The sequence below is a fragment of the Prionailurus viverrinus genome, chromosome X (assembly GCF_022837055.1).
Source record: "Prionailurus viverrinus isolate Anna chromosome X, UM_Priviv_1.0, whole genome shotgun sequence".
In the NCBI taxonomy this organism is placed as follows: Eukaryota; Metazoa; Chordata; class Mammalia; order Carnivora; family Felidae; genus Prionailurus; species Prionailurus viverrinus.
In genome coordinates this window covers 8028311-8052019 of record NC_062579.1, presented here as the reverse complement: position 1 = coordinate 8052019, position 23709 = coordinate 8028311, and the positions used below count along the sequence as shown (strand labels likewise).

Sequence of the window (23709 nt, the reverse complement as noted above, 5' to 3'; positions counted from 1 at the left end):
CACATACACACTACCTTCGGTTTGGGGAAAACTGACAGTGTGGAGCCTGCTTGGGATTCTCTCTCTCTGCCCTTCCACACTGTCAGCACAGAGCCTGGTGGGGGACTTGAACTCATGAACTGTGAGATCATGACCTGAGCTGAAACCAAGAGTTGGATGCTTAACTGACTGAGCCACCCAGGCACCCCACCATGATTTTATTCTTGAACTATTTTCCTTCAAATACCATTGTGAAAAAAAAATGTCCTAAATAAAATCTCCAATAACATTACAGGGGAATTATCTATTTTGCCAGAGTATGCAGCTCTCAAAATCTTTTCTCTGAGATTTTATCTTATTTCTATAACTCAAATCAGTGCACCAAAGAATTCTTTCCACTGAACATAGACTAGAATCAGAGAAGAGTCAAGAATCCCTCTTGCCATCCAGTATGTTTTTGCCTGCTTGAATGGGTGGCAGATATGTTTAGAGGTGAGTCTTTTTAAAATTGTCTGATGTGGGGACCACCCCCCCAAAATTATATGGTACATACATAGATTAGACATGATCATTTAGCTTAGGATTATCTCCCAAGGTGCCTCCTCATGGCTCCATGTGCAATATCAGGGCTCTTCCTAGAATTCTTAGGGAGTCAGGCCCATGTTTGGGAAGCATTTTAGCCTCAATTTACTATTTTCAGTGGGAGGAAGAGAAATGAGACCTATCAAAGACTTTGCCTTGTTTTTTTGGAAAGGAACGAACAATAAGACAGAAATAATGTTTTAGGAATGATACAAAACATAGCATTAACCTTGCCAAAGTGAGGAATTGTGAAGCTTCTTGCTCAGTGGGCAAGTTAATACTATTCATGACAATAATAATTATTGTTACCTCTTAGTTATTGAGGATTTACTGTGTTAGACACTGAGATAATGGCTTTACTTGTATTTTTCTCAGTTTTTCCTCTTAAAACTCTATGAAACAGGAGCTACTCAGAAAAGTCAGGTCAACCTACCCAAGATCACACTGTTGATAGGTGGCCAAGCTAGTCTCCCTATCTCCCGAATTCCTCCTGTTAGCCATTCTGCAATATTCCTCTCTGTGGAAATGGTTCAATATTTGAAGAGGTTTAAAAGGCCATAAACATCTACTTATGAATCTACTTCTTGAAAGTATTCTGATGGATATCTTTGGTTAAGGAAAGTCTGCAAGGGTCAAGGTGAATTACATGGACTTCACTGAGGTTTTCAGAATTGTTTTTTCATCATGGAACTCCATTCCTGACAAAATCAGAATGGCTAAGTGCACAGGTTGTTCTTTTAAATTTCTTTCCACTTTGAGATTTCATGATTCCTCAGTGCTCTTTGGAACTTTCTCATATCTCGTATGAAGTATCCAATACTAGATTCTGCTCACAGTGACTACCAATAGTTCCACATCCCCATTTCTCCGTTTCTACAATGAGAATGACTTCTTTTTTCTTTCTTCTTGGGGACACTATAAGCTCCTATTAAATTAGAACATAGTGTAATAGCTATAAGTGCTTTAAACTCACAAGGAAGACCAGAAACAAAAATGCAGGTTACCATTGTCATGTAAATCATCTACATTGTAGTGCAAAAATTGAAAGACTCTTAGGGAAGTTTTGTGGCACACTTAGCTTTATTGAAATTGAACAAATATTTTTTAATAATCCCTTTTACAGCACATGTAAAATTTAAGTTTCTCGTTATATTTTTACAGGTTGTCTTTTATCTGAGTAAGCAAAAATACGTCTTTTATTTGTTTTCTTACTTAAAACATGTAGCCAGGATTCAAACCACGTAGCTCTGGTACCAAAAAGGCAACGGGTTATGAAAATCACAGTACAATTTTAAAATTCTGTAAGTTAATTAAGGATATTTAAAACGATATTCACTTGGATTGACAGTAGAAATCATGGTCGTTTGACATTAGGACTAGTAGTTACACCTACAATGAGAGCAGAAATGGAAAGTTCAAGCTAATATGAGCTACACCGTTCAGGACATACCATCTCCATAAATACTGTGGCCGAGAGGCTGCAATGGCTAAGTGACACTTGAGCAGTTAAAGTCGCATGTCAATATAGTCAAAGCAAAAAAAATACAGTGTGCTGATTGGGATCTAAAATAAGATGGGCATCTATTTTTAAGAGGGTATACTATCAAATCAATTACACAATACACAGTTTAAACCCCCAAATTACACTGAGGAACAAAAAATAATATTAAATTGCACACCTACACGGACAGTAAAGTAGAAATCTGTTCTTTGTGGTTGGTGCTTATTTTTTGTTGTTGTTTTCTCAATAAATAGAAATAATTTACAACCCACAAAAGGATTTCTCAGGTGAAACACTAATTACAGACACCGTAAAGAACGTAGCTCAGGGTACTTGTTTTAAAAACGAGGCAGCATTTTCCTGAAAAAGTTTGGTCCTCAACTCACTATAGGCTAGTCACTATGGTCAGATGGTAAGCATTTTCCTTCTGTGTGTGTGTGTGTGTGTGTGTGTGTGTGTGTGTGTGTGTGTGTTTTAAGCTAACTTTTCAGTACCAGAATTAGTCAAAACCAAACCAAATAGCTCTCAAGCACTTGACCTTGCATATCCTGTCTAATTAATACATCACCTGAAATAACAATGCTAAAGACTATGAAGGGAATTATGCTCACGTGATTCTGCAACACCTTAATTTTGTGCAAACATTTTCTGTCATTGCCCAGATAACTTATCTTTATTCATGTACGTGCCAGGAAACCTGCCCTCATGATCTTCCCTCCCCCCCTCCCTTAGTCATCTCCTCTGTCAAAGTGATAGAAAGACAATTTCACTGTGTATTTACAAGCACAACAATTAGGCAAGAAAGTCCAGGGTCCGAAGGGCACATCTATTTCTTGTGGACATCTTCATGCCGAATGATCTTGTATGTGATCCAGTAAAAGATGTTGAAAATAAGGAAGGCCAATGGGAAGGCAGCTCGAGATATCGTGTCAATCCTTTTTGCCCGGTCCACAAACTTCTTCTTGATGGCATCTGCATCTTTTGGGGGTTGTGGGAGCGGGTTGGCAGGTGTGGCCTTGACAGCTGTTCCATCTTTCACTTGGAGGCAGTGACCCATCCCATAACCACTGAAATTAAAACGACTTTCACGAGTAACATCTTCTTCCTGGGAGAATAAAGACAGAGGAAGCACAGATTGGTTGTCAGTCAAATCAGATGGAAGATGCTTAAAATTCTTCAGAAGTAAAAGGATAAATCACAGTTAACTGGTAGTGTGGGAGGCTTTGGGAATGTGGAATTCTCTTTCAAGTTCAACTCAATTATTCATGGAACAGATACAGTTCATTAAATTTCAGGCTGAGAGATTAAGAGTAAGAATCATGACTTTGTGGTCATTTTAATTAATTAACAAACAGAAACACATTATATTCAGCACTGACTTTCCCCAAATCTGGTTTATTAATCCATAACTTTGAATGAACTATTTAAAAATTTTTTTTACATTTATTCATTTTTGCGAGACAGAGAGAGACAGAACACAAGTGGGGGAGGGGCAGAGAGAGAGGGAGACACAGAATCCGAAGCAGGCTCCAGGCTCTGAGCCGTCAGCACAGAGTCCAACACGGGGCTCGAACTCACAAACAGTGAGATCATGTCCTGAGCCGAAGTTGGACGCTTAACCGACTGAGCCACCCAGGCGCCCCTGAATGAACTATTTTAAAGCCAAGTCTCCAAATCCCAATTTTATACTTCATGTAGAGCACCATTTGTTCATTTACTCATTCACGCTTCATTCATTCATTCAAAAAATCATTTACTGAATCCCTGCTGTGTACCTGGCCCTAAGCTAGGAACTTCTAGTTTTGTGGCCCATTCACAGCCTAGTTCCTTCCATTAACATTGGCTTTAAGGTTAATATTAGATCTAATATTAACCCCTTATATGCATACCTGTTTCCCCCTGGTCTTCTAGTTGATCTCAGTTATATATCAGAGATTAAACATCCACTATGTGGTGTTGAATATTTTGACCATGACTGATTTTTCTGGTGTCGATTTTTTTTAGGTGATCCAATTTTTAAAATTGTTTTATTTTCTAATATTGTTAGTATACAATATTAGTTTCAGGTGTGCAATACAGTGATTCAGCAATTGTATACATTATTCATTGCTCATCACGATAAGTGTACTCCTTAATCTGTATCACCTATTTCACCTATCCCCCTCATACCTCCTCTGGGAACCATCAGTTTCTTCTCTACAGTTAAGAGTCTGTTTCTTGATCTGATTCTCTCTCTCTCTCTCTGTCTTCCCTTTGCTCATTTGTTTTGTTTCTTAAATTCCACATATGAGTGAAATTATATGGTATTTGTCTTTCTCCGACTGACTTTTTCACTTAGCATTGTACTTTCTAGCTCCATCCATGTCGTTGCAAATGGCAAGCTTTCGTTCTTTTTTACGGCTGAGTAATACTCCATTGTGTGTGTGTGTGTGTGTACACAACATCTTCTTTATGCATTCATCAATCGATGGACACTTGGGCTGCTTCCATAATTTTGCTATTGTAAATAATGCTGCCATAAATATAGAGGTGAATGTATCCCTAAGAATTAGTGTTTTTGTATTCTTTGGGTACATCGTAGTGTGATTGCTGGATTATAGGGTAGTTCTATTTTTAACTTTTTGAGGAACTTCCATACTGTTTTCTAGAGCGGCTACACCAGTTTGCATTCCCACCAACAGTGCCTGAGGGTTCCCTTTTCTCCATATCCTCACCAACACTTGTTTTCTAGTGTGAATTTTTATCATTGATTCTTTTGTTAGTTATCTCTACCATATTTAAACACGGGTCATTTTAGCAGATGTCAGTGGTATTTTGTGTTGATTATTTCAACGTGAATTAGATAAAAGACTGAAAAAGTATAACCTCAGGGTAAAGTGCAGATAGCCTTAGTAGAGTCAAACGTATGGAATCTTGGTGTGTGGTTGGGTCAAAATGGTGGAGTCGAAAGAGTGGAATTGAAATGACCTACTTAATAAAAGTTTAGTTCTAAATAACCATTGATTGAATCTTCTTTGGAAACTAGTTCACTGCCTTCCACAATACTGTACAACCCCTGGGAATCACCAAAGGCACTGCACTTTTTGTTTTGCCAGATAATAACAATGGTTATGTTTCCCAAAACACAAGAGAACTTGGTATTAATTTTATTTCATGAGTTTGTATTGCACATTAGTTGTGCCTTAAGCCACATATAAAAGATATACTGAATGTTTATTTATTTATTTTGAGAGAGAGACAGAGAGAGAGAAGGAAGGAGAGGAAGGAAGGAGAGAATCCCGAGCAGGCTCCACACTGTCAGTGCAGAGCCCTACGTGGGGCTCGAATTCACAAACCGTGAGATCATGACCTGAACTGAAACCAAGAGTCAGATGCTTAACTGACTGAGCTACTCAGATGGCCCCTGAGTGAAGTACTTTTAACATGATATGAATGAGAGCCCAACCGTAATTCAAGTGGTACAGCAAGGACAAATTTTTATCAGGAAAATCAGACTAGAGCTCTTAGAATAAAGTAACTGTAAAACTACCTTTATAAAATCATCTCAGTACTTTTATTTATATGGGATTGTCCTATACAAGTTGGTTCAAGATACTCTGTCTTATTTCTTAACAAAATGTATTAAGGAATTTCTCATGCAACAATGAATTATTGAGTGTTGAGTCTATGGTGGGCATTTTGCTAGGCACTCAGAAACAGTTGATTAAGTTGGATAAGAGCCCTACTTGCATGGAACTTTCAGAACCCACTGGAAGTGTTCAACCTCAAGGCGTTATCATATAAGGTAACTGGCTAAGAAAACTGAGCCTGACATTAGAGTACTTTCATGTGCCCAGCTATCTATATAAGCTCAATAATGAAGACTTTAATTGGACTCAGATTCAAATATTGAATCTGTTTTCTTTGCCTTAAAATGTGAATGGTAGAGGCGCCTGGGTGGCTCAGTCGGTTGGGCATCTAACTCTTGATTTCAGCTCAGGTCGCGATCTCAGTTTGTGGGATAGAGTTCCCGCTCTTAGTGCAGAGCCTGCTTGGGATTCTCTCTCTTCCTTTCTCCCTGCCCCTCCCCTCACAACAAATAAATAAACATAAAAAAATAAAGAATGAAGTTCTAAATGAAGTATTTAAAAAGGTATTTTAAAATATGGAATAAATAGATATATTAAGCATTGCAGTGCTATCAGAAGACTTATTCAGTCCTTAGCAAGAAAGGAAGCACACAGGTCATTAGAGGGAGGGGACTTAGGAGTCACATGGGTTATAGGCAGTCTTGACTTTCTATTACCAACTGGTAATTAGATCTCAACTACTGAGTGAGAGAAGTAGAAACTGTGTCAGTTGGTTTAGTAAAGAGAGATACAGACTAGGAATTTGGATATTTGGGTTCTAGCTCAGGCTCCAAGGGTTGTAAGCTGCTGTTGATCTTAAGCAAGCTCTTTATTTTTTAAAGGCCTCAGGGATCTCATACCAAAAATATCAAGGCTGGACTAGATTTATGGGCCTCAGCTTTGACCGTTGGGAACTTTTACAAGTATATGCATGCCTGCCTCGCCTCCTACCTCCTTCCAGATCAAATGAATTAGAATCTCTAGGGCGATTTAAAATCCAGTGACCCTGATGCAGAAGGTTGGAAACGAGTGACCTCGATGAGCTCTAAGATCCAGCTCTAAAATGCAGAAATTATTCTATATTATTAAGTCTAAAATTACTTTTCATAATGGAAACTATTCCTCAAAGTACATTTCCCCTTATCTGCCTAAATTTACTGTGCTGTTTTTCCTTTCCATATCTGTAGAATCTTGCAAATTGCTGTTCTCACCTCTATAAACATTTAGAAACTCACGATTAAGCATATAGTTCACTGCCTACGTGAGATAAGATTCTTTTTAAATTCCTGGATCCCTGAAGCAACAGGAAAGGTGGTTAGCTAGTAAACTGCTTTAGCACGCAGAACGAAAGCAAACCTAAATACCCACATCCATGTTTCTTTTCAGACTGACTCATTCATTTAGTTTCTATAGTCTTGCCTCACATACTGTGAATGGACAGCTGAAGAGATGAACTCATCCGATGAAAGACCAGAGCTAGAGTAGAATGATGCCAGCTTAGGTTCTCATTATGTTGTCCGGTGCCCAACAAACCGTGGGTGCTTAATAAACGTTTGTTGCGTAATGAACAAAAGGGAATTTTAAGAGGGTTTTTTTCTGCTCTTAAAAATACTTTCCTCATTCATTCAGCAGTACTTCCAATTATGCTTGTGAGCATAGTTACAGCTAATTAAATCCATTCTTTAAAATCCTCCATCGCAAAAAATAAATTTGTCGTAGGTAGGAGTTATCCATTTAATTTTTCATATGCAGGAGATACGAATGCTAGTCTAAGGGTCTTCTTATTCACCGTTATGACTCATCCGACGCATTTTAAATACAGAACCTTAAATTCTCCACATGAAACGGCATGGTTTTGATTCAGAAAACATAATTGCAACAATTTGAGTTTCTGTGTTATAATGAATGACTAATTGCCTTTATAACAGGTTCAGCATAAAATGTTACGGTAATGTGGCAGGATTCCTATATGAGGGTAAGAAGGAGATGAGCTTGAGTCAGGGATAAGCTGACGCTAAAATAAAGAGCAATCTGTAGGCACAGCTCAGTTGAACATATTCACAGGGAGAATCAGATCTTCCCAGTAAGGAAAGAATCTTACTCAGATATTCTCCACTTCTTCTAATTAGCCGGGAAACCGATTAGTTAAGTATTGCTGCTGACCCACCATCTTCAGTAACTTTGAACAGTAAATACTTCTAGCTCACTCTCTTTGGTTATGCACTGATTAAATTTGCACAGAAAATGAATCATCCCAAGCTTCAATATGTTCAATTTCTATATCCCACTCCTAGAAAATCTCCTTAAGTCCTGTCCTGCCGCATGAAGCACTGCCATGGCACCATGCAACTCATTTGAGATTTATTATTTTATTTAATTCAGGCCTCACTTTTACTTACTGTAAAGTTTACTCATTTCTGTGTCTGTAATACCTCCTGTCTAGATGTGAAATTGGACCTAAAGCTCACCAGAATTGCAATGTAGCGAATTGTTCGTCAGAAGCGAATGATTTCGATATAAAGGACATGGCATTTATAAAATGAAAGATTTTAGTGGAGCTCATGGTTCCAATTTTTCTCTTATACTCTAGAAAGGAGGAAAGAAAAGGATTCCTAAAAACTGGTGTAGGGGAAAGTTCTTTCCATCACATTTCTCACCCAGATTCTTTGATTGGACCGAGGCTCTCTTCTTTTGGAACAGGAAAGGGCTCAGTTGGAACTGAAGGTTGTATGTAGTAAGCCTCGATCAATACGGGGACATAATGGAGTCTCTGGCCCTCCTTAGAAAACACTGTGAGTCCAAAACCCAGCAGGTGTTCACCAAAAAAGTCCCCTGAGAAAATGAAGGTTGGATAATGTTTAGCTGTAAGGCCTGCTGATTTCTATTACCTGGACTTGGGTGGCAGGGATGGCCTTGAGAAATTCTCAAGTCTTGCAGCCTCAGTTTCCTCCTTTGTGTCACAGAGACTTGGGGATCAATACGAATAATAAATAAGTATAATTTTTTGATTATAACTATGTACTAAGCACTTAAAACCACAGTCAGTCCTATCACCAAACTGACCATGGAAATCACATGCTTTCAGGAGAAACCGAGACTGGGGAAAGTCACGTGACTTCCCCAAATTATATTACTAATGTTGAAGCTGAGATTCAAATCCAAGTCTTTCTGATCCCCTAACTGTCTGATTCCAAGGACTCTGGAAGTCTTTGAGTTTTATGAATTTTTCCCTATCAAACCCCCAATAGCTTCATTTAAGATTATGGATGAAGACTCTGACTGAACTTGGCAGAACAACAAATTTAAAGTAAACCAAATATGACCCTTTGTTGATTAATGAGTTGTGGTAAAATGAATTAAAACTGTCAAAGTGTCCTTCTGGCAGACAGTCCATAGCAATTTTTCCAGAAGAAAACTTATCATTGGAGCATCTGTTTTCAGTGCATCATATTGCTATATTAATTTTTGCACAAGGAACCTTCTGGTATTCATTTTTTGAGCACTTGCCATTCGTGAATTTGTATTTCCAACAAATATTCATTGAGGACCTGTTATGTGCTGCGTATGTGGTGGGACTAGAGCAGTAAACAAGAAGGTGAAGTTTCGGGTTTTTTGGAGTTTACATTCTATTGGGGAAAACAGGCAGTAGCAAGGAAAGAAATGACGTATGCACACGCACAAACACATTATCCTACATATACATATATACATATATGTATACACACATACAAGATATTCCCAGACACTCACACACACACACACACACACACACACACACACACACACACAGATATATGATTTTTGAAGAAAAACAATCAAGGTAAGAGACTTAGGAGAGATGAGTGGCAGAGAGGATGTTTTAGATTGAGTAGTCAGACAGAAAATGCCTAAGGAGATGCCAGGCACTGTGCCATTTGCGAGGGACCCAGTGGTAAGCAAAACAGATCAAATTCTTTTCTTCAGGGAGCTCACAATCTTGATGTAGACAAATGTAAATAAAATAATCACAGGAATACATAATTAGAAACTATGATAAGGGCTCTGAAGGATAGGTACAGGGTACTATGCGAGCTTATTAATGGGGGACCTGACCTAATCTGGCAGATAGGAGAAGCTTTTCCCTGAGAAAGTGACATTTTGTTAGAGACTTGAAAAATCAAAGGCATTAAAGACGTGAAGGCAGAGTTGAGAGATGTCTCACATGGGAGGGTTTGCTGCAATGGAGAGGGGGCAGGAAGGCTCCTGGAATGCAGGGGCAAAGTGGAGTGAGACAAGGTGTCAGAAGTGACCAGGGGCTGGGTCATGTAGGGCCTTGCAAACCACACTGCCTGTTTGGGGCTTTATTTTGAGAACCATGGGAACCAAAAGATGAATAAGACCTTGGTTTGTTTTTTTTTGTTTGTTTTTTGGGTTTTTTTTGCGGGGTGTATAGAGAATAATATAAGACATATGCTTGAGATACATACAAAGATTTATTGGTGGTCAGATGTGCCTCAAGTCTCCAGAATTGGTGAGGGTATCCATGGTAATGTAGCTGACATATACAGGGCAATGTGCAAATCATCTATGATTGCCCTAATCTGGAAAAGACTGTTTAGCTACCTATTGCTTTTTAGAATACATTTCCAATTTTCCTTTTTATTATTTAAAAATTTTTGCTTCCCAATTATGTTAAAGAATAGGTAGTCAGAAACTCTGGATTTTGATAGCTGATTTCCACTATTGTCTTCAGTCACTAGAGGGTGAACTCCTGAGAGTATGCAAAGTCACATCTGTAACCCCATCCCCCGGTACGGTGCTAGTCCTGTGACAGTTATTCAGTAACTGTGCTTGCGGTGATCCTCTTGATTCTGAGTAAAGGTTCAGAAAGGATATGTTCCCCGGGGGAGAGAAGGGGCTAGTGATCGTCTCTTAGTTGATCTCCCTCTCTTTGCCAGTTGCAGTCCTTTCTGCAGCCTCTGGGTCGATATTCCTCAAAGAACTTTCATCCCTATCCCTCTCACTACAGACTCGATAGCCTTGTGGCCGACTCTTGATTTTGGCTCAGGTCATGATCCCAGGGTCGTGGGATCAAGCCCCGTGTTGGGCTCCAGGCTGAGCGTGGAGCTTCAGATTCTTAAGATTCTCTCTCTCTCTCTCTCTCTCTCTCTCCCTCTGCCCCTCACCCCCCCTTGTGCTTTCTCCTTCTCAAATAAATAAATAAATAAATAAATAAAACAGAGGTATTTGTGGTCTATATTTGAAACACTGTCCATTTTTTTGGCTCACCATTAAACTAGTGAGCAGCCCAGATAGTGTGAAAATACATAAATTTAGATCAAACTCATGAACAATCTTAGCAAAAACTGTATACTTACTTGCAAAGAAAATAAATGGCATAGACAAACATGCCAAAATACAAAGAAACATTTTTCATTTATCCATCTATTTGGAAGTCAAAATAATGCTAGGCAAATGAAAAGACAGTATATATTAGATATATGCAAATATTTCATCAAATAAATTAGACCTTATCAGTTATTTCCCATAGCAAAAGACTAAGGAGTATTTGCATAATATTAAGGGTATTTGAACTGACATGCCATCCATTTGGGTTGGTGAAGAGAATGAAATTCCTGTAGATCTGTTGTCCTCACCAAACATCGGTTTTATCTTATGAAATTCTAATTAATGGAACATTTTTTTCACAGATCTCTTAAATCACCACCTGCACTGTGGTCCTGCGTATCACTTAGCCACCCTTACACAAAGTCTCCTTCATTGCCTCGGTCACATGACTTGGTTTACAAGTCTCCATATGAAAACAAAAGCCCCCTGGGCCTCTTATTCAGGACAAAGCTCACCTCCAGTAACAAGGGAGAAATAGTGGGCAAGGAGGACAAACGGAACTCAGCTGTGCTATGAGCTGGGATTCCAGAACTGATGTTGCCACAGCCTACAAATGCCTTGCCAGGGGTTGGGACCCAGGGATGGCATTGGGCTAAGACTCCCAGTTATCCACAAAAACCCATTTTTCTAAGATTTCCAGTGGTGGATCCTCTTTACCTCAGGACTTTTTAACTGCAGCACTATTGACACTTAGGACCAGGTAATTACTTGTGGTAGGGAGCTGTGTTGTGTATTTTAGGATATTTCGCAGCAGCCCTGGCTGCTACCCACGAGATGCAAGTAGCACCCTTCCTTCCAAGTTGTGACGATGAGAAAATGTCCCTGGACATCGCCACACACTGCAAAATCACCCCAACTTAAGAGACCCTGTTTTAGCCGGCCACACATGCGCACATGGGGAGACTGCATTTTCTAGCCTCCCTTGCACCTGCACGGGGCTATGCAACACACCTAGGACCAGCAAGCCCAGTCAGCCCAATCTCCAAACCAGAACGTAGTCACCTTTTACTCCCCCCCAATGCTACATTCTGGTCTGAGCCACCCAATGGTGGCTCATCAGAACTGTTCCCACCAGAATTATTTTAATAGTCTTCTTCCTGGTCCCCTGGCTTGCAGACCCTCTCTCCCAACAATAATATCTATTCTCAGTGCAGCAACTAGAGGGATCCTGTGAAAATGTGAGTCAAGTCAGATCTTCATCAGTTCAAAACTCTCCAGTGGGTCTCACCTCACTCAGTAAAAGACAAGTCCTTGCAATGTCCCCGTTACCTCTCAGACCTTAACTCCTGCTGCTCGTCTTCTAGCCCAGGTGTCAGCAGACCTTTTCTGTGAAAAGGTTGAGACTCCATGGGCCATACAGTCTCTGAGGTATATGTCTTTTCAATGTATATTTTGAGTCTAATTTTCTAAAGTGCAATACATACTTCACTCTACTTTGGACCACACCTCACCTACAGCACCATACTTTTAATGGACTGGAAGTCCATTATTTAAAAGTAATTGTTTGATCTTTGGGTCAATATCTATAAAGCAGAAATATTTTTGCTTAATGTCAGCTGTAGTCCTAGAGAGTGGTTCAGAAATCGATAACATGCTGGTGATGTTTCGATTCCTCAAGAGCAAGGCCGTGCCTTGTGTCTGGAAATTCTTTCCTCGTAGTCTCTGTCAATTCTGGTCTAGCTAGAATGCTCAGAAGACACCCGAAAATCTAAGAAGCATGAAGGGGAACATCCTCCATCTGGAGTATGAGCTGTTCGATTATTAACATAGTTTGCCATCTGTTCAGGGTGCAAACAAAGTGAACATTGAAACTGTCTACAGAGCACAGCCTGAAAGGGACGGGTGATCAGAGGATGAGCCCTCTGCCAAAAGAAAAACAAGAACAGCAGCAGCCACAAAATCACATCAAGCATTTACTTGCTTTCTCACTTGGATGATTGTGACTCTGCCAAATTCTCCAGACCATTTATGTGCTCCAGTCCCTCTTTCCCTCCCTCCTGTCCTCTCTCTCCCTCTCTCTCTCTCTCTCTCTCTTTCCCCCTTTCTCTCCATATATACACTTAGTGCCAAAAAGCGATTACTCTATGGGATTATCTTTGTTTACCTGGCATTGCTATTCCTGTACAAGAGCCTGCCTACAGCTGGTGAAAACTACACTTCCCAGAATTCCCTTCTTGATTGGCTCCAGGTTAAGGTTTCTCCGTGAGAGGAATCTGAGAAATTTCAAAAGTGGAAGGGAGGCAGAGGCTATTATTTTTGGAAGTCTGAGGATGTCAGATGAGGCTGCTTTGTTAGGTGTTGTGGAATAACAGATGTTTCTGTGGGCCCGCATTTTATAATCTCACTTTCTAGGCTGGATATGGTGGCTTCTCAGATTTCCCTGTGAATACCTTCTTTTCGACCCAGAGCTTCAGGTTCAAGTCCTTTTTTTCTGGCTATAGCCTTCTAGACCTTCATTCCTGTAGTTACTCTCATATTCATATAAACCCTAATATCTATATTAAACCCCTTGTTCTGGTAGTATATTAGTGTCTCTGTTTTCGTGACCAAATCCAGATACAGATATCCAGGGACTCCAGGCTTATAAGTACAAAACACCATTTGAATGCAAGTTACTATAGTTTTATTCAATTAAGATTTATTAAGCATTATAATGCACCAAACATTGAAAAGAAGTAAGGATAAAAGAGACCGAGTCCTGCCCTTGAAGTCAGTGTGGGATTGTTTGGGGTGGGGGAGTGTTAGAACATGTGGACCAGTGGTTCTCAACCAAGAGTGATTCCACCCACTAGGGGATATGGGCAATGTCTGGAGACATTTTTTAGTTGTCATAATGGGGGAGACGATGCTATTGGCATCTAGAGGGTAGAGGCCAGGATACTGCTGAACATCCTACAATGCACAGGACACTCCCCCACAGCAAAGCATGAATTATCTAGCTTCAGATTTCCGTAGTGCCGAGGTTGGGAAACACTGATACACACAAATGATTCCAATATAATGTGATATCTGCTGTGGTAAAGGAATGTACAGACCAATAGCATACTGTGGAAGGGGTAATGTTAGGCTGGAATAACTAAAGGGAAGTTAGATGGCATTGTTTGTCTAATAGCACCTTGAAACGCACTGCCTCTGGAAGATACATAAGAGTATTACAGATATGTTACAGAAAAGCGATTGATGTAAAGGCAGCCTCATTTTGTTAACTGAGCCTACTTTTTAGTGCAACTACAGAGCAGCTCAAAGGCACCTGTCTGTGCCATTTGGCCAGGAGTTAGTATCTTTTAATCTTCCTGTATTTTAATCGGGGAGGATTTGTTAAGAAAGACAGAAACCTGCTTCACAGTTGCTTAAATAAATGGGGAATTTCTTTAAGAAATTACTATACAAAATATTGTAAGAAAATCTCATGAATCTCCAAGGACAGGGAAGCAGTGCCCTGTAAAGGTAAGAAGCCTGACTTCTGGATCCAGAACTCCTGATTTCAAATTTTGGCTCTGCCACTAACCAGTGTGGGAGCTGGGTAAGTCAGTCCTCTACATGCTTCAGTCTCCTCTGCAGTAAAAGAGAAATAATGACATCTTCCTTACAGGGTTTTAGAAAGGATTCAGTGTGATAGTGCACATTAAGGGCTTATAGCAGTGCCTGGTATACAAAACTATTCAATAGATGAGAGGCATGATGAGGATATTGACGATGGTGTGAGCAGGTCTCCCCAGCCCAGGAACTCCAGTGAGCAAGTCAGGAAATGCCATTATTCTCAAACTTGCATGGCTGTTCTTCTCTCCCATTTCTGCTTTTCTCTTTTCAGCTTATGCATACTTATGCATGTTTCAGCTGGGCCAACCCAGCCTCAACCCTGTGGGAACCTTGTCAACTCAAGTCCTTACTATCATCTAATCAGAGTACTCTTCATTCAAATTCTTGAAAGAGAGAATTTCAGGGACGCCTGGGTGGCTCAGTCGGTTAAGCGTCCGACTTCGGCTCAGGTCATGATCTCGTGGTCCGTGAGTTCGAGCCCCGTGTCGGGCTCCGTGCTGACCCCTCAGAGCCTGGAGCCTGTTTCAGATTCTGTGTCTCCCTCTCTCTCTGACCCTCCCCCGTTTATGCTCTGTCTCTCTCTGTCTCAAAAAATAAATAAATGTTAAAAAAAGAAAGAGAGAATTTCATTGATATCCCAGCTTATGGACTGTTGTCCTTGGGTCATTGGATAGGAAGAGGGGTAAGACATACAAACAGGATAGCCTTGAGGGCAGGGTAAGGTGCAAGGCGCTGATGTCCCTGAAAGCACACCACTTGAGGAACCATAGAAGGAACAGAGAGAGGCTGACCTTAGAAACAGATGAGTCTGGCTTATGTTAATAGCTCCAAGATTGCTAATTAGAGACAATTGGTTGACATTACAGGGGACAGAATTCAACTCATTTGTGGAAGGAAGTTAAAACTCACTTTCAACAACTGTGTGACTGAACGTGGAGCACAACAACTTGGAAGGTAATGACTTCCTTGTTGCTAAAGGTATTCAAGTGTTTAATCATTTGTTGGAGATGTTGGGTATAGAGGTAACGTGTGGGTAAGCAACTAGGTGACCATTTATGTACGTACTAACTGTGGTAGTCTGTGATTGTGTATGAAAATTGCTGAGGCTTATAAGAAGCCTAGAAGAGGAAGACACATTGAAGATGCTGACCCATGTGCAGTTAAGATATATTTAATAGGCTGTGCCCTGCTATGACTGTCCTTGATCTCCTGGAAGTTTCTAGCCATTCTGATCCATTTTGAGAAACCCTTCTCTATTATAATCAACCCCGCAGGAACGGTTTGTTTCGGGTGTATTTTCTCTTTCAGTTATCTTTGACTTGCAAAATATTTTATTTTATTATTTCTAAGGGTTTCATTTAAGCAGCAAGCCCCTTCTAATTCAAAATTGGAATTTTGAAGATTCTAATATAGCATATGTAAAACAGAATATGAAATAAGCCCCCAAATAGTAACGTATAACCTCACATTACATAAAGAATTAGGCACTGAATGGATGTATTTTTGGAGGTCAACACACCATGTTCCTGGAGTCCTACCTTTATTCCCTTTTGACCGCCTAGAGGCTGCAAGCAGTAATATCAGCCTTCCAAGTAGCCACCTCTTTCCTTCTTCTCTTCCCACCCTGTGCTCAATTTCTGCTGAAAGGAGCTCAGAGGGAGAGGAGTCAGTGCTATTGGGCGTCAAGGTTTGGTGAGCTGGTTGTTGCTGCAGGGAGCTAAGTAAAACTCCAGAGCTGAGGGCTCAATCAATAGGATTGGTTCTATGATCTTGCCCTTGATCCCTTCCTCTCAACTTTGAAGAGACGTCATGATGAAATCACCCAGGTGTGACCTGGAGAAGCATTAGGCGCTTTTGACAGAGGGGCAGTGAGGCCTAGCCTGAGGAAAGAGACCTCGGTGGGACAGCACTTCATTTTCCACAGCTGCAGAACAGACCTATTTTCTGCAAAACTATAAACCTGCTTTCTCTGGCCAGTCATGATTCCCTTCTGAATTTGAATGATCCCGATAAGCTGGGTCTTCTCAAATGAATATGGACCGTAGGTTCTATTGTAAAATTAGCAGTTCCCGAAGCATGTGAGCACCGTAAACTGTCAGGAGGCACTTGCGTGGCGCTTCTCCCAAGGACATGCAAAGCAGGGAAGTGAACCAGAAACACAATCTCTGCTCCATTATTCTGGATTATTATTTAGTTTTGCAGATCATCTCTGCCCTAGCTCTCTTCTCCCTTCCCTGCAACTGTTTGCTCACTAGCACTTTGACTCTAGCTTCTGGCAAGCAACTCTTACAAAAAAAAAAAAAAAAAAAAAGAAAGAAAGAAAGAAAAAAATAGAAGAAAGAAAAATGGAAAATAATAGGTAAAATAAGGTGCCCCCCCCTTGGAGTATCTGTAGTGTATCTCCATGATCTCCCCTTCCCTATGGTTACCAGATTTAAGATTTCAGACAGAAACTTGTCTGTAGGCCCGGAGGGAAGATTGATTGCAACAAACACAGAAGACAGAGATTGGGCCCAATTTGAAAATAATATCGCTCTCTGTTGATCTAATTGTTAACCAGTTGAGTTTTCGGTTAATAAAGTGGTTGAAGCTATGTCGAATATGCGTCCTTGTCCCTTTCCTTTTCAAAGATGTCAGTACAAAAGTCCTAATCAAAGGCAAAGAGTAAACCTTGTGTGGTTATAAGAAGATATATTTTCATGGAAAATAGACTTAAGTTCTGGGTAGGCACCTTTTCTCCCCTCAGCTTGGGCCTCCTTCTAAGGCAGATGTCACACCCAACTGAGGAGGACTCAGCTCTCAAACTGCAGGCACAGGTTACCGCATGATGAGCCCACAGGGTCATGGGCATCCCAGTCCTCAGGTAGGGCGTAGGTGTGGGCTGGTAAGGCAGGCACGGGGGCTCTGGGAGTTTGGGTGCGGTGCAGTAGTTAGTGCAAGGGCCACCTCCTGTCCCTGCCGTCAGACCCCAGCTGCTGGGCCTGTGACGGATTCCTCCGTGTATCTGTGAAGGTTTACACCACAGAAGTTCTGGTGAACTTGTCCGCTTGGCCTGAGACAGGCTGGAAGCACCTTATTGCCATGACCCAAAGTAGGACACATATTTTCCAATGACATCCGGGACACGCACACACACAGAGACTCCCACACACGTTAGTTTATCTAACGGAAACCAAAGTTTCACAAAGTCGTATTTGCTTTCCCAAAACGGGATGCATGCCGATATTTTCTAATTTTCTCCCAGTGTTTATTTTTCAAAAAAGCTGCTGTTGAGCTACTGAACTGGCTTCACGACCCACAAGTCCATCATACCCCACGGTTTGAAAAGTACTGCGTTTGGGGCGCCTGGGTGGCGCAGTCGGTTAAGCGTCCGACTTCAGCCAGGTCACGATCTCGTGGTCCGTGAGTTCGAGCCCCGCGTCGGGCTCTGGGCTGATGACTCAGAGCCTGGAGCCTGTTTCCGATTCTGTGTCTCCCTCTCTCTCTGCCCCTCCCCCGTTCATGCTCTGTCTCTCTCTGTCCCAAAATAAATAAACGTTGAAAAAAAAAAATTTAAAAAAAAAAAAAAAAAAAAGAAAAGTACTGCGTTTAATGGTCTTAATTGGCTTCTTCACTGTCAGTTCTCATTCGTCAAATATTTACTGAGTGTCTAACATATGATAGGCCTGTGGTAGTCATGGGGAAATCTAAGAGAGAGACTTCTAAGTAAATACCTAGGAGAGTCTTGACAAAGAGTCAGCTGTTCAGTTGAAACTCATTGCAGCCGTAATCCGTCATGCTTAAGAAGGTGCTGGGACTTCACAGGAAATCTGAGAGGTGGCCTGCTATGTAGCAGGTGTTGTGCTTGGCCCTGAGACTTCCTGATGAGTCCTAGGTTCTATGTGTACCCGGCTTTTGGTTGATTTTTGCAATAAGGTAGCAGTAATGCTTCAGGTCTTCGGGAGCCTCTCGGAGCTTCTCGGGAGAAGAACCCCTCTGTTATGAGGCATGAGATCCAGTGTTTAAGGTTTCTGAATTCACTTGTGTGCTTATCCAAGTTGCTTTCCTCCAGGATAGAGATGCAGACTCTGTTGGCAGAGATTGCCAGGCTCTTTATAATCAGGCCCCGATGGAGTTCGAGTTTCGTTTTCTGTTTCTTTTTTAATGTTTATTTATTTTTGAGAGGGCAGGGGCAGAGAGGGAGGGAGACAGAGGATTCGAAGCAGGCTCTGCACTGTCAGCCCCCCCATCCCCTGCCCCCCCGCGCGGGGCTCAAACTCAGGAACCACGAGATCATGACCTGAGCTGAAGTCAGACGCTTAACGGTCTGAGCCACCCAGATGCCCCTGGACTTTCACTTTCCATCATTTCTCATTCCATATCCTGTACTTGGGAAACTCTCTGTTCCCTCAGTGGCCCAAGCTTTTCCACATCTCTGGGCCTTTCCATGTCCTCTTCTTTCTGTCCAGTGGTTTTCTTTGACTTTTGTCTGCCTGCTGAATTACAGTTCAAACATCCATCCTTAGCTCCAATTCTAGCTCTCTGCAGGAGGCTCTTTCCTCCTGCTTTTTCACCTGTTTAGCAGTAGCCCCACACCTTTTTTTTGTATTCTATCCTAAATGCTTGCTTTTATTAGGTTGGCTTTTTAATTTTTTTTTAATGTTTATTTATTTTTGAAGGAGAGAGACAGAGCAGGAGGGGGGAGGGACAGAGAGAGAGGGAGACACAGAATCTGAAGCAGGCTCCAGGCTCTGAGCTGTCAGCACAGACCCCGACGCGGGGCTCAAACTCACGAGCTGTGAGATCATGACCTGAGCCGAAGTCGGACGCTCAACCGACTGAGCCACTCAGGCGCCCTGAAGTTGGCTTTTAGTAATACAGTTGTGAGTCTTTTGTGCACTAAACAGTAGGCAATTAATCAAAATAATACATAGGATCATTTTAAAGAGTCAGAGGACATTTTCCATGAAAAGGAGAAGATAAGTTTACATAAAGAGCTCATTCTAGGGGCGCCTGGGTGGCGCAGTCGGTTAAGCGTCCGACTTCAGCCAGGTCACGATCTCGCGGTCCGTGAGTTCGAGCCCCGCGTCAGGCTCTGGGCTGATGGCTCAGAGCCTGGACCCTGTTTCCGATTCTGTGTCTCCCTCTCTCTCTGCCCCTCCCCCGTTCATGCTCTGTCTCTCTCTGTCCCAAAAATAAATAGACGTTGAAAAAAAATTTTTTTAAATAAAAAAAAAGAGCTCATTCTATTCCAGGTAGCTGTCTGTTCCTTTTCCCATAGATTTGTGAGTTGGGCTAGAAGTTAGAGGCTAGTAGCCTGGATTCTTAAGAAGACGTAGCTATCTAAGTTTACAGTGTGTAACGTACTGTCTATGGGACAACGTGACAGGCTCATTGGATTAAAAGATGAATAATGAACAGCCCCTGATGTTTAGATTTCTGATGACATTTTCCTGAGGGTTTTTATTTTTTTTTAATGTTTATTTATTATTGAGAGACAGAGCATGAGAATGGGAAGGAGCAGAGAGAGGAGACACAGAATCCAAAGCAGGCTCCAAGCTCTGAGCTGTCAGCACAGAGCCCGATGCGGGGCTCGAACTCACAGACCACGAGATCATCACCTGAGCCAAAGTCGGAGGCTTAACCAACGGAGCCACCCAGGTGCCCCTTCCTGAGAGTTTTTTTTTTTTTTTTAAAGAAAACAGGTGAAGGGAAGAGAAAGGAAATATTTGGTGACTGCTGGCTGTATGCAAGGCACTGTCGTTTACATGCATACTCTTGTTTACTTCTAATAGTAATTCCATGACAAAGGGCTTTATTAGACCCTTTTTACGGACGAGGAAACTAAGACCCAGAGTGATTTGACCATGGCTCACTCCAAATCACACAGCAAATATAGTACCAGCCAGGATCTGAATTCAGCCAGCAGGACTCCTGACAGCAGCTCATTTCACTACACCCGCTTCTCTCTCACCTCTTTCTCTGTATGATTTGAAGCAAAAAAGGTATATATATATATATATATATATATATTTTAAGAGGACAGAAATTCACATGGCAGAATTATTCCAGAAAAGGGTGCTCTAATGAAACATGTTGACAGGATATTTGGCTGGGATGAAGAAAGCTGGCTTTATGACAGGGATTTTTACAAGTTTTTTTTGTCCCTTTTATCAATCTGTCCTAAAAGACAGGAAGTGTGAAAGAGCATTTGACGATTCAATGATGAATTACGACATCTAGGGTCTGGCAGCCAGGAGTTGGCTGTCCAACTTTTAACAAGTCTCCTAAACTCTCTACGCAAATATCACCGCCAGACTACTTTAATTTGAAGCATTTTGTGCTTCCTGGAATAAAGTCATATGACTATTTAGAACAACTGTTTTACCACGATACATGTGAGCACAGGTCAGTGTTGTTAACTAAGGTGAAACTCTTTAGCTTGGCATGGATTCTATTGGATGGCATTTCATCTTGTCTCCTCCTTGTGTATATGAACATAGAGCTGAGAGGGCACCTTTTCAGTTATAGGAAAAGGTGTTGCGTGGGGTTCTCATTTGGTTCCCAATGCCAGAATGATAATCTCAGGCCACTGGACAGCTAGTGCTACTCTTAAGAAGACACGCATGTAAAAAAAAGCACAACATGTGATTATTCTATATGATTACGATCTTTCATAATTAAAATAGATAAGATTTTCTGAAAAACCTAAGCAGCCATAGTGATGAATTTAACATTTCTCATCAAGTGAAAATTAATTTTATTTATAGCTTTGGGGCACTGTCCCATGCCTTCATAGTGTGCCTTGTTTTAGATTGTATGTATTAAAATATGTGTATATTTTGGGGGGCAGGAAGAGGGGGACAGAGGATCTGAAGCAAAATCTGCACTGACAGGCTGATAGCAGTGAGCCCGACACAGGGCTCGAACTCAGGAACCGCAAGATCATGACCTGAGCCGAAGTCGGACACTCAACTGACTGAGCCACCCCGGCCCCCCGCAATATGTGTACATGTTTCAAATTGACTATTTGCAGTATGTTCTAGAGCAGCACTTCTCAGGTTTCAGTGTGCTGTTGCCCCCCCCCCCCTCCAATCCTGGGGATCCTGTTATGATGCAGATTCTGATTCCGGTAGGTCTCAGGTAGAGCCCAAGAGTCTGCATCTCTAACAAGCTCCAGGGGACGCTGGTGCTGGTGGTCAGCGGGTGACACCCTAAAAAGCAAAGCTCTAGAGCACTGGTTCTCAAACCTGGCTGCACATTGAAATCACCTGAGAAGTCTTTAAAAAATCAAGATGGCTTCATTTGTTTTCCACTCCGCAAAGGTGCTAACTTAACTGGTCTGGGCCTGGAGAGCTTAAAAAGCTCCCGGCTGACGATCACGTCTGGCCAGGCTTGTGAAGTTTGCTCCAGTGGATTACCTTGTCTCTAGAAGATAGGAGGGCTCATTTCTGGTGTGACTTTTGTTGCTCTTGAATACATCCAGCAGCAGAGTGAAATCAAGTGGGAACATTTGGTAACTTAACCTTCTAGTGTTCACACCCACGTCAGCGTCTTCAGAAGCAATTAAATTATATGCCTCCAAAAACTCATACCCCTCTTCCCAGTGCAAAGAACCATATCTTGCATCTGTTTTTTACTATCTGGTGTACATAAAAGAAGCTTACATAAAGAGCTAACTTACTAAAGAGGAAATTCCTAATTGAAAGGTTTCTCTGGCTGTATAATCTTTTGGGTTATGCTAGCCTAATTACTCCTGACAGGAGTGATAGCATTGTTCATAACCGCGTTGCAGTCCTGAAGCTAAACTTTTTTTTTTCTCTCTCTCTGAAAACCACAGTCCTCTGTGAGTACAGCGTGTCTCTGTCCCTTTGATCAGGGTTTCTCAGCCTTGATACTGTTGCCATTTGTGCCGGATCATTGTTTGCTGTGGGTGCCTTGTCCTGTACCCTGTAGGACGTTTAGCAGCATCAGTGGCCTCTACCCACTCACCGCCAGGAGCTCACACGATCTCCCGCCTCCCCGCCCCCAAGTTGTGAAGACCCAAGAATGCCTGCAGACATTGCCAAGTGTCCCCTGGGGCAAGATCGGCAAGGGAGGCCGAGGCCGCGTTCCCGGGAGCCTTGATTGCCACCTCATAGAGCAGAATTTTCATTGCCCGTTTAATCAGTTCATTCTGTTTTATTTATCTGGCAATAACCAGATGAGGTTAGAATAATTGACGGTTAACATTCCAAGACGCAATGAAGTGCCTTGGATGCCAGGTCCTCCTGGAGATTAGCCCCTGCTCGTCACCTGGAAGTGTTTCCCTTCCTAGGGATTGCCACCGCTCCGACTAGAACTCTAGTATGGTTCTTCGCATTCTCCGCCCCATAGTAGAACAAATTTGCACTTCATTTTTCTTCCTATGGATCTGGAAAGCTGCACGGAAACAGGTTTCAGGCAGTTTTCATCTCCTCACTTCCCCTGATCTACAACAGAACTCTGTACAAAGCAAGCAGTCTAAAAAATATCTGTTGAATAAACGAAGTGTAGGGTTTGTCCAGCGGCGCAGGGCGCAGACAGCGAAAACGAGACCGATTTCTGTATGCCCGCTTCTGCACAGAGGCCGGAGCATTTGTTTTCTAAATGGCCACGCCTGCTTCTGATCATTCTTCACTCAGGTGGGAAAGAACTCCAGCTTCGGTGTTTTGTCCCCAAATGAACTTGTTACAAATAAGAATAATAATTGATGGAAGACAAAACTGTGATTAGGGAAGCACCAGACTTCTCTCTCGTTCTGTTTGATCTCCTTACAAGAGCCCAGTGATGGTGAGGTACCTTTGGCTTGCATCCCCAAGGAGGATTTCACAGCAACTAAGAGCTGGATACGAGGATCCCTGCCATCACAGCCTTTGTGAGATAATAGTAGAGCTGAAGGCACAGGCTTCATTTCGGGGACATAAGAGAGAGAATTGTATTATGACACCTGTCAGGTTACTTGGAAAACCCAGTAGCACCAAATATGATCTCAATGCCAACTGCCAAGTACGACAGATGCAATGCAACTGTTTTTCTGTAATTTGGAGAAACTACTCTTCTGGTTTCAGGGATGCCATTCGTTGCTCCTTCTAGATCCCTAGCCCTCTGTTT

General features: G+C 41.8%; 1 protein-coding gene across 2 annotated transcripts in view; it reads right to left on the bottom strand.

Moving 5' to 3' along the window:
- Positions 1 to 2888: 2888 nt before the first annotated feature.
- GLRA2 (glycine receptor alpha 2) overlaps positions 2889 to 23709 on the bottom strand; it is a 173496-nt gene continuing 152675 nt past the window's right edge. For both annotated transcript variants that reach the window (XM_047844173.1, XM_047844174.1), the window contains exon 9: positions 2889 to 3167. In XM_047844173.1, coding sequence (XP_047700129.1) covers positions 2889 to 3167 — 279 coding nt within the window. The remainder of the gene's footprint in view (positions 3168 to 23709) is intronic.